Here is a 12,080-nt window from a genome sequence, read left to right on the forward strand (position 1 = left end):
TCAACATGGTTTAAAAACCTTATTTAAACATCCCTTCTTTTAAAAAAAAAATTTGTTTGTATTCTGTATAGCCAGAACACTTCAATATCTTCAACATGGTTTAAAAACCTTATTTAATTAAATGCTTCAAAGAAATAAAACAGAGATCCGCCTGGGAGTTTGCCTGTGTGTACTTGACTCATGTTACTTGTGTTTTAGAAGTGCCTTTTTTTGTGTCTCAACTCCACATTAAACTCGGCTTTGTGATAATGAGGACTTTCTTGAGAGAGATAAAGTCAGCATTATTGAAATGAAACAATATCCATGGGATACACAAAGGGAGAGATAAATTACTTGCCATTTTCCAATGAATAAGAAATGGTTTTGAGATTAAATTTATTTATAGGCTTTTATGTGAAGGCAGGCTTAATGAGTCCTGCTATATGGTAAATGCTTGGAATGCTTTTTGATGTATTACATGCCAAAGTTCACTGATACTTAGTAATTCCCAGGCTGTTTCAGGAAGAAAAACACAGGTCCCAAACTTACCCTGTGTGGGCTGTCTGTGCTTACATATACAGAATCGACCTTTTGGATTTGATTGGATAACTTGTTAACACAACTGATCTTCACAGAGAGGTCCTCAGGATTACAAGCGCACAGAACCCCATCACATTAAGTGTCGTGAGAGAAGCGGAGTAGTGTGCATCTGACATGCTGACCTTACATTGGAGTATAGCGCTGTCCATGATTATTCACACACCATCAGCTCCTACAGACAATTTGTACTCTATTTTGTGCCTCATCATAAATACAAAGCAGTAAATATGGCCTAACCTTCCCCTAGCCACCCCTCACAATTGACCAATGGAGTAAAGCATTGTGGTAGTCATAAAGAGACTGTCATGTCGGAAATTAATGCCATACATCAAGCATTGGCCAAAGACCTCCATTATACCTTAGGAGAAATCCCCTTCCTACATGTTCAAACTTTGATTTGGTTTTAAATGAAATTTAGTGGAGGTTTCTTTTTCTCTCTCTCTCTTTTACCGTCCATCCTTTGGCAAATCCTCAAGCATCCTCATTTGGAACAGAGTTCATAGTTCAATTGTGAATGGACGTGCAAAGTGGCTGGGAAGATGTATTGCCCATTCCAGCAGCCTGCCGCCCACTGAGTCAATTCTATGCAGGTGGAAGGTGTTTTCTAGGTAAAGTGACCCCCAGACTTGGTTTTTGTACTCATGGTGGGAATGTCCTGGATGGCCGACCCTACCATCGAAGGGTCCAGGTGCTGAAGCTTATCTAGGCTGAACAGAGAGTTTCGGTGGCATTCTGTTCTGGTCAACATCCCCTTAAGTGCTGCGAGGTTCAGAATATCTGATGAAATCAGTCCATCATTGGATTGTTGCAGTGCGATTCAGTACCATTTTCGAAGCTACAATTCAGTCATTTGCTATAAGTCTGTAGATTTATTTTGAACTTTAACATGGAGAGGAAGTGACAGTTAATTTCTCTTAATTACCTCAACCACTAAGACTTCCTTGAGCAACAAGCTGCATTTTTTTTTCCGGGTAAACAAAATAGCAGTCAAAAATAGCAGTGATTGTTGACGTTTTTATTTAGAATTATTGTTGTTTTTGTAGTGTTATTGTAGTTTACTTTTCAGTTTATTGTTGACTGATTGGAGAAAAAAACTCTATATATAAAAAACTATATATACATACTGTATATAATTATTTTTTTCTTCTTAAACTGCAGCAGTTGAAGTAGGAAATGTGATGTTTAGCAATCACTATTATTTATATTTTTTCTCTGTAGAAATTGACAAGGAGAGCTGTGGGGACCCAGGCACCCCTCTGTATGGGATGAGAGAAGGAGATGGATTCTCTAATGGTGATGTGCTACGCTTTGAGTGCCAATTTGGATTTGAGCTTATTGGAGAGAAGACAATATCCTGTCAGAACAACAACCAGTGGTCTGCCAACATCCCCATTTGCATTTGTGAGTACTGTCAATGTTACTGTACATTTCAGACTGATTAATTGCTTTAGAAATGTTTTTTTCTGTCCTAGTTTGGTACTATGATGAGAATTGACTGTGTTAGATTTTGCTACATTTAAATTAGTGCTTTTTTATGCCCTCATATCTTTTCTATTTCAAGAAGCACCATCATTAAATTTTTGTTAAAATACTTTTCAAGGTGCACAAAACCAGTCTTAAGTGACTGGGGCTTTTTAGCAATAGCCAAAAAAAATCATTGTACGGGTCATAATCATCGATTTTTCTTTTATGCCAAAAATCATTAGGATATTGAGTAAAGATCATGTTCTATGTAGATATATTGTAAATCAAAATGCATATCAAAACCAAATTTTTGATTAGTAATATGCATTGCTAAGAATTCATTTGGTCAACTTCAAATGCGATTTTCTCAGTATTTAGAATTTTTGCACCCTTAGATTCCCGATTTTCAAATAGTTGTATCTTGGCCAAATATTGTCTAATCCTAATCCATCCATCAATGGAAATCTTATTTATTCAGATTTCAGATTATTTTAAAATCTTGATTTTGAAAAATTAACACTTAAGACCGGTTTTGTGGTCCAGGGTCACATACGTTAGCTGACCAGAGGCAGCTATGGAAAGTGTTTAGGAAACAAGTTTGAAAACAGTCATTAGCTGTGATGCTAAAGGCACAGAAATCACACACTTCATTTTTTTTTTGTGTGTGTCAAATTTTTCATGTTCCATAAGAATCTCCAAATAACTGGATTTTATTAACATTTCTGTCTTTGCTTTTTCTTCAAAATGTATGCAGAAATCTCTGAGGCAGCTGAAATAATTGGCTTATATATGCAGCCATCCTGCATCCTGCATTCTTTAGCTGCAGTGACATCTGCTATATTTTGATACTCCACCTGTAGGCTCTTTGCTTTAAAAAATGCATAGCTGAAATTTCTCCACCTCTAATTGGAAGATTGAACAAATCAGCTCTATTTATAGCCTGAAGTCCAGCTATGTCATGAACGCAGTTTGTCAGAAAGCGCAGAACCTAATAAACAGTGGCGTGACAGTCTCCATATTGCATATTAAACACATTCACTTGGCTAAGTGCTGTATTATTACACTGATGTATGATGTGGCATGTTTTTATATGTTTGTCGGCTGCCTGGGTGTTTGTTTGTTTTTTCTCAGTCATTATGGGGGAAAAAAACATTATAATATTAACGTACTTACTTTAATCTTTAGTTAAAAATTAGCAGCTATTCTGTTCTGTTCTTTCAGTTCCCTGTCTTTCAAACTTCACTGCATCCATGGGCACAGTCCTCTCTCCGGATTACCCAGAGGGTTATGGGAACAACCTTAACTGTGTGTGGCTGATCCTATCAGAGCCCGGCAGCCGTATCCACTTGGCCTTCAATGACTTTGACCTAGAGGCTCCATACGACATCTTGACCGTGAAGGATGGAGAGATGCTTGACTCGTCTGTGCTTGGCCGTTTCACTGGGGCGGAAGTGCCATCCCACCTCACAAGCAACAACAACATTCTCCGGCTGGAGTTCCAGGCTGACCACTCTATGTCAGGCAGAGGTTTCAACATTACCTACACCAGTGCGTGTCCCACATTTGGATTGGTTTCTAATCTGCATTATGTCTGCATGGGGCATTTGTAAAGCATGTATTGAGCATGAATTCTGCATGAGACACAATGTTGTCTGTTTTAAACGTGTTGTGTATCAAAGTGTACTGATAGCAGTTACTGCTGTTTCTAAAACAGATAATGATTATTAAGATAATCTTATCTTTGAATAATGCTTTTTTACAGTTTGCAGTTACAGTACAATTCAGCTGCTTACAATAATTAGTCAAAAAGTCAATACATTGTATATGTTGTATTATGAAAATGTCCTTTATTTATATATATATATATTAGGGGTGTAACGATACGCGTATTCGTATTGAACCGTTCGGTACGACGCTTTCGGTTCGGTACGCGGTACGCATTATGTATACCGAACGGTTCGTTGGACTAATTAATTATATTTGAAAAAAAAAAAAAAAGAGAAATATAATGATATGCGTTCAACAAGGTAGCCCAATAACCCAAACAACGTAACAGGCAACGCCCCTGACACTCCCGAAGAAGAAAAAAACACCATCTTATATGTTTATGTTAGGCTACTCAGCAGGCGCTCGCTCACTCAGTACGCGCGGAAGGCTCGTTGCAAAATAGCCAATGCGTTTAACAGACTAGAAATGAGAAGATCCTCCAATAACCAACAGGTCTGGTGTTTGGGTGCACTTTGGATTCCCTTTAAGCTATAATTGTGATGGCAAGAGAGTGGTGGATAAAAAAACAACGGTATGTCGCATCTGCAACATGGACCGGGTACACCAGCGGGAATACAAAAAAAAAAAAAACACCAGCGGTGATATCTGGGATATATGCGTCAGTACTATCTGGGAAAAGACGAAAAAAAAGGAGAAACATGCACGCAGCAAACTATCCCTGCAGCATTTAGAAACTATAGCTTACAGGGAATCCAACCCAAACACCAGACCTGTTGGTTATTTTAGGATCTTATATTTCTGGTCTGTTAAATGCATTCGACATTTTGCAACGAGCCTTCAGCGCGTGCTGAGTGAGCGAGCGCCTTAGGGGCCGTTCACATATCGCTCCTAAAAACGCATGGAAAACGCTAAGCGCGTCTTTCTCCTCCTTTCCAAAGCGCTCGGGCAGAAGCGCTCCTGAGGCGTCTGTCTTTGCTAAGCAACAATGACGTGCTCTCTCCATGAGACGCGGAAATTTCAGCGAAGGATAAATGGATTTGCAGCTCTAAAAATCGCTTGCAGTAGCTCTGCTACTAAATTTATTCAAAATTGCAATCCATATACAACTATGATCAGCTGATCCTTCATCTTGGCTGAGCTCTCAACGTTGTTACGGGAAAGGATGAAGCTGATTGGTTGGTTCTTGTCACATGACCCGCGGTGCGCTTGCGGCATTCTGAAAAGTTGAGATGTTTTTACATTTTACTGTATCTAAAACGTATCGAACCGAACCGAACCGAACCGTGACATCAGTGTATCGTATCGAACCGAACCGTGAATTTTGTGAACCGTTACACCCCTAATATATATATATATATATATATATATATATATATATATATATATATATATATATATATATATATAGTCAATATTCCTTGAATTTGTGATAGGACAAACAAAGATGAAAGTGTCTATTAAGGGCCTCTTACAGACATGACAAATACAATTAAAAGATTTTCGCATGCGCACCAGATCTCTGCTCCGCCCCTCATGACTTTAATCCACACAATGACTTCTTGATGGTCCTTCTTAAAGGAGATGAGAAATGTCACAATAATCCATCAGGTCCATCAAGTCCTTAAAGTAGACATGGGTTTGCATGCATATTAGGTACAACCCTGCTGTAATCGTTTAAGGCTGAACGCTAATGTCGCGTTCTTTAACAGACTGACACTTAACTGTTGTCTGTTAAGAGCTGTCAGTGCCCTGATGGAGTACGTTAAATCTGTATTCATTCTGACAAACGTCATGTCCTTCTTGTAGGCCTTTCCTGTCACCAGACATCCATCAGGCGCACAGGGTGTTGTGGACAGCAGCATTCTTGGCCATTCGCCTTGGGCCTCTGTGTATGCTTCATGGAGTTATTATAAAAACAGCTGGAAGGTCAATAATACTAATACTAAAAAAAAAAGCCCTGAGTGGAAACCTGTCCTAAAAAGTACCACAAATCCTCATATTTTGAGTGCAGGGTAAATTGAAGTGCACCACCTAGGGTGGGAGTGTCTTTCAAACTTGTCAACTTTCTAACAACCTAGTTTTCAACTCATCCACTTGATAAAGTGTTATTTCTTTTAGTGACATTCTGCAGTCATCAATGTTGACTAGCCAGAAAACTTGTTCAGGACACTTCCAATTCTAGAATACTATCTTATGTCGTTCGTCCTTACAGCATTTGGCCATAATGAGTGTCCGGATCCAGGAGTCCCTCTGAACGCCAGACGTTTTGGTGACAGTTTCCAGCTAGGCAGCTCCATCTCGATCATCTGCGAGGATGGTTTCATTAAGACCCAGGGAGCAGAAACCATCACTTGTGAGCTGAATGGTGGCAAGGTGATGTGGAGCGGCCCCATCCCAAAGTGTGAAGGTATTTATTAGGGCCAGTTGCCACCAAAAGTAGACAGGAGTCCTCAATAAGTGGACAGTTCTGCCTGGTTTTCAGTGTCAATCTAAATGGAATAGACAGTCACCTGTGGGTCACACAGACGAGGTTAATAGGGCATGTAAACCAGAGGGCATGTGGTGGTGGGCAGCCTGTCATCTGTCGTTAAAATCCTTGTCAATCCCTTGAATTTTACTCAACATGTTTCTAATTATGCTGTAACACTATTCATATGGTCAGAGGAATAGTGACAGACTGACAGTGTCGCCCACAAGCAATTTTAACACCTTACTCTAGTTTATGTGGGATTGTAAATATGTAAATTGAGGTACAGTTAGTTGGTCTTATTTAACTGCTTTTAAGTACAGTATACATGTGATTATAGTTCAAATAAAATCAAAAACAGTGGCTTAATGTTAGTCAACTTAAATGCATCTTCGTTAATAATCTGTTCTTTCTACAGCTCCCTGTGGAGGCCACTTTTCAGCTCCTAGTGGAGTTATTTTATCTCCTGGATGGCCTGGTTACTACAAAGATTCGCTCAACTGTGAGTGGGTCATAGAGGCTGAACCAGGACGCTCTATCAAGATCACATTTGAGAAGTATGCTTTTTTTTTTTATTTGAATAGATTCTTTTTTGTTGTTGTTGGTGTTGTTTTTTTGTTCATCTATGTAATTTAAATGATTCTGTGAAAATTTGAATTTTTGAATCTTAATTTTCCAGCAACAAAAAAATCTGTAAATACACTGTAAATATATTACCATTAAAAGGTTCAGGATCAGTAAGATTTTATTAAGTAGGGATGCACTAAATTGATTAAAAGAAGACATTTCTATTTCAAATAAATGCTGTTCTTGCAAACATTCTAAATCTAACCCTAAATCAAAAATTCTGAAATAAATGTATCACCATTTCCACAAAAATAGTGTACACCAATGTTTTTACTATGTTTTAGAATTAATGTTTTTTGAGAACCAAATCAGTAGATCATTAGATTGATTTCTCAAGGATCATTTGACACTTAAGACTTTAAAATGTTAAAATATTTTCAAATAAAAATCTGTTGTTTTAAGTTGTAATAATATTACACAATCTTACTATATTTTTGTTGATCAAATAAATCCAGCCTCCGTGAGCATAAAAAAAGAATATATATATATAATATAATATTTTTATTTTTTTTACTTTTAAAATCATACCGACTTCAAAGTGTTCAACTGTAGTGTATAAATATGGTAAAGTTGTATCATTGTCAGCAAGGACATTTAATTATTTCCTGTTTTTCCAACCAGATTTCAGACAGAGTTGAATTGTGATTTCCTGGAGCTTCACGATGGGCCCAATCTTCTCTCTCCTCTAATTGGCGCCTTCAATGGCACCCAGGTGCCTCAGTTTCTATTTAGCAGTGGCAACCACCTGTACATGCTTTTCACCACTGACAACAGCCGCTCAAACAGTGGCTTCAAGATCCTGTATGAAAGTAAGTGTACAGTAAACTTTCCACAGTTTCAAAACTTGCCATTTAAAAGCAACTTTTGTTAATGTAGAGCACCAGCCTGCAGTAAGTAATTGAAACGCTCTCAAAATACTTCTGAGTTTCGTCTGTCTTGCTATCCCTAGGCGTTACGATAGATGCCTACTCATGCCTGGATCCAGGGATTCCAGTCAATGGTCTTCGTTACGGTCAGGACTTCTCCATCGGCTCCACTGTGTCTTTCGGCTGTGACTCGGGTTACCGCCTCAGCCATGAAGAGCCATTGGTCTGTGAAAAGAATCACTGGTGGAGCCACCCGCTACCCACCTGTGACGGTTGGTCTCCTTAGACATTCATAGTGAAAGAAGAGTTGTTAAACCTAGTGACCTACTGATCAATGAAACTGTTCCTAAAAGGAAAAAGATGAGGTGTTGATTAACATATCGAATAAATAAAAGGTTCTGAGTTAGTGACAAAAAGGGCTTAATAAACCGTATTACTAGAGCAAGACAGCGCAAAACAGCAGGCTTGTGCCGGCAATGAAACTTCTGCTCAACCCTGCATGAAAGATGTTACCTGTGCCTTACCCCGTCAGAGCTCCTTAGGCTGCCTGTCCTTCGGCTATTTGATTACATTCTTTTGCTTTGCCTTCTCTAAGGCATCTAAACTGAAACAGTGTGATTCAATGCAAGGCCATTAGCCCATCGCTGAGGAGGACTCTGAGAGGCAATTTGCTGTGAAGGCTGCTTCTGCTGATAGGAACTGATGCGCTCACCAGATTAGACATCCAGGGGCACTTTTTACTGCACACAGTCATCTCACCTCCATGGGCTCTAAATGCAGCATACATTAGAGACATGCACCTGCCTGTACTGCGCTCTCAGGTAGCAAAGGTCTGTCTGGTACTCTAGATCTTTCTTACACTGAGCACCATGCAGCGTTTAAGAAAAAAAAAATATTAGTACTGTCAAAAATCAAGCATGCATTTTATGAGGTGAGCGAGATGACAAGTTTTTAACCAATGTGAGCGTTTTTCCTATTCCAAGAAATAGCTTAGGTGGTTATAAAAGTCACACTGTTTTTGTTTATACTTCTGATACAAGCAGAATTTTTTTTTTTTTTGAAAACGGGTAGATGGATGGATGGAATTGTACAATGCATATTGTTACAGTAACTGTAAATTTAATGGAGTTATATATATATTTAACGATTTTTGTTGAGTTTTGACTCCTTAAATATTTTAAGATTTTGATAAATATACAGCTTAAAGCCACAAAGATTTTCATAATAAAATATCCAAAAACCACCTGCACAGTGTTAATGTCGTTGTGCACTTACGTTATACCTTAAAGGAGTGCAAAAAAGCCATTTGGAATCAATGGCTCGTCCTGTTTCATTGTTGACTGTCAATAATGTACTGTCCACTCTATAAGTTTTGGTTTTTAGAAACTATAGCAAAACATGTGGACAAAAATGCTGCTTTACACAAAATACAGCTAAATACAGCTGTCACCAATAAAATGAATTAAAAACTGTTGACTGCAGCATTAAATTTAGATCTGCTCAATGTTGCACCATGATTCTTTTTCCACGTTTTTACAGTGTTGCGCATTATAACAAATCACACAGGAATCTGTTGAGTTTAGTAACGCAGCGGCCAATCAGAGGCATTCAGTTAAAAAAAAAGAAATAAATAAATTCTGACCCTGTATATTTGAACAATAGTTACGAATTGTGCTTAGAAGTTTCTGTCACAAGGAAAAACACAAATGTTAATTCACCTTTGACATGTTTACTGATAATCCAAGTAAATGGGCTGATAGAACAATTAAATCATTTATGGTTATAAATGGTTCCATTTGCATGTATTGAATTTAGGTGAAGGGTATTTTTAAGTAAGTACCTTACTCCCTGTGCTCCCTTACTCCTTTAGCACTCTGCGGGGGTGATGTTCGAGGACCGGGAGGCACCATCCTATCCCCGGGATACCCTGAGGTCTACCCCAGCTCCCTTAACTGCACCTGGACTGTGGAGGTTAGCCATGGCAAAGGTAAAGCAGCAGCTGATATACCTTAAGCTGCAGTTTGTTACCTATTAATTGAATGGTATTTCTTTTTGACATGCCAAATACTAAAGAATAACATACAAATTGATAACTGGATGAAAAGCGAGATTCAAGAGTTTTTCACATTCTAGAGCCAGCCGTAGGTACAAACTGTCATGAATACAGATTTAGATAATCGTCCATGCCCTACTCTGAAATATCATTATACAACCTTTGAGTTCAGAATAATGAAAGATACTTTGAATTTTAATTTCCCGTGGCTACTAATGTATATACATTTTTGAAGGCCATTATATTTAGTGGACAGATCAGTTGGAACTAAAAATAGACTTTTCTCTTTCTGACACAAAGGCAAAAAAGGGTCAGTATCGAATTTTCCTTTGTTCTGCTTGACCTCAGCCAAGGGCCATTGCTTAAATTCACAAGGCCCAAGAAAAAAGTTGTAACGAATAGATTCCCCTTCTCCTGGGTCTAATGAGTGCACTATAGGAGTAGGTTGCTTAATTTGTGCATTGCTCTTGTTTCACCAATAGGCGTTCAGTTCAGCTTTAACACCTTCCACCTGGAGGATCATCATGACTACCTCCTCATCACAGAGAATGGGAGTTTTGTTCAGCCGCTCGCCCGCCTCACAGGTGCAGAGCTGCCCTCGCCCATCAACGCAGGGCTCTATGGCAACTTCAAGGCCCAGCTCCGCTTCATATCTGATTTTTCCATCTCCTACGAAGGTTTCAACATCACATTTTCAGGTGAGAGATGTCCTGAGAATAGCCTTAGAAAAGGGCACAGGGACAGTAGTTGAGTCCTCTTACAATTTATACAGTATTTACTGAATCAAGCTACTTTTCTACCTATTGTGTAAACATTTGGATATTTTTCTAAAATCCTAATGAAACTGGCAATGGAGAGAAAAAAAAGATTTTATATTAAAAACAGAAAAAATATGAATTTATAAAATTACATTTATAAATGTTTGAAAAAAGTTTAAAAATAAAAATTTAAAGTAAAATGCATTTAAAAAAAAAAGATGCTTAATTAAAATCTGAACAAGAAAAGACAAAAACAATATAAATATTTTCATGTTCATTATGTTTACCCCAAAACCCAATTACACATTACTTTTAATATGTAATCTTTCAAATTCTGTTTTCCTCAGAATACAATCTGGAGCCATGTGAGGATCCAGGAGTGCCACATTTTGGGCGCCGTAACGGTTACAGCTTTGGCATTGGAGATACTCTTACCTTCTCTTGCAATATGGGCTACCGCCTGGAGGGAGCACCAGAAATCATTTGCCTGGGAGGGGGTCGGCGCATGTGGAGCGCACCTCTGCCAAGGTGTGTTGGTACGTTGTCAGCTGTTTTCATTCATTTAAAATTTTATTCTCTTGATTCTTTACCAAATGGCACACCACATGGGCATATTGCTGATTCTGAAGAAAGATAGTGCTGACTTGTTCACTTTGACTGTAAAAAAACACCTTTAATGATGAACCTGTTTTTTTGTTTGTTTGTTTTTTATGGGGGATAAATCAGACGGTTCAAAAAGTTAATCATTTAAAGCAACAGTTCACCTATAAATGAAAAGTCTGTCATTATTTACTCTCCCTCAAATCTATTCAAGCGTATATGACTGCATTCTTCAGTGGAAGACAAATATATATACATACATTCTTTTCAATATAATGCAGGTGAATGAAGATTAAGGCTTTCACAATAAAATAATATTAAAAAAGGAATAATATGAATAATATGAAATATTTTAATAATACACAATAAAAAAAGGCAAAATATATCATTAGAAACGCAATTTTTGAACAAAGTCATACAGGGTGAAATGAGGGTGGATGAGTGAATGATGGCATGAGCTTCTGTCCGACCATGGTCACATTCTTTAGTTGGCTAAGTCGAGCCTAATTATTATTGGTTCATGCTGTTTCCCTGGAAACACACAGAGAGTCATCGTGTTGCCGTGCAGAGGGGTCACGTTTCCATTTTGGTTCCCAGAGCTAATAAGCTCCAGGACAGGAGCGGTTTGCCACGCCAAACTTCCTTCACAGTGGCTTTCAGAATTCAGCTTGGCTAGCTCCTGCCGAGCGCATTTGAAGTGATTTAGTGCTGCTATTGTCATGTTTCAGTGTTTCTTGATTGTATCTCTGTGTATCTTGCTCACCGGCGTCAGTAAGTGACTCCTCGGCAATAAAGCATTCATCAGACGTAGACAGAATGGGCTGAAGCAGCATCAATTGGAAGTTAGCCATGCATTTCACAAGACAGGGGCATAAACAAAATAGCAATTATAATAATGGAGAATTTTCAGAGGTTTGCTAGTGACTCTACACTTTTCT

The 12,080-nt window shown here is 38.3% G+C and overlaps 1 protein-coding gene across 1 annotated transcript in view; it reads left to right on the plus strand.

Moving 5' to 3' along the window:
* LOC113075617 (CUB and sushi domain-containing protein 3-like) overlaps nt 1–12,080 on the plus strand; it is a gene marked incomplete at its 3' end in the record, with an annotated part of 43,675 nt that overhangs the window by 5,015 nt on the left and 26,580 nt on the right. Inside the window, exons 3-11 of the mRNA XM_026248299.1 lie at nt 1,798–1,980; nt 3,265–3,591; nt 5,984–6,178; nt 6,657–6,795; nt 7,487–7,674; nt 7,815–8,003; nt 9,602–9,718; nt 10,267–10,482; nt 10,890–11,078. Of these exons, the coding sequence (XP_026104084.1) occupies nt 1,798–1,980; nt 3,265–3,591; nt 5,984–6,178; nt 6,657–6,795; nt 7,487–7,674; nt 7,815–8,003; nt 9,602–9,718; nt 10,267–10,482; nt 10,890–11,078 (1,743 nt within the window). The remainder of the gene's footprint in view (nt 1–1,797; nt 1,981–3,264; nt 3,592–5,983; nt 6,179–6,656; nt 6,796–7,486; nt 7,675–7,814; nt 8,004–9,601; nt 9,719–10,266; nt 10,483–10,889; nt 11,079–12,080) is intronic.

This window comes from Carassius auratus, unplaced genomic scaffold, assembly GCF_003368295.1.
Source record: "Carassius auratus strain Wakin unplaced genomic scaffold, ASM336829v1 scaf_tig00017302, whole genome shotgun sequence".
Taxonomy (NCBI): Eukaryota; Metazoa; Chordata; class Actinopteri; order Cypriniformes; family Cyprinidae; genus Carassius; species Carassius auratus.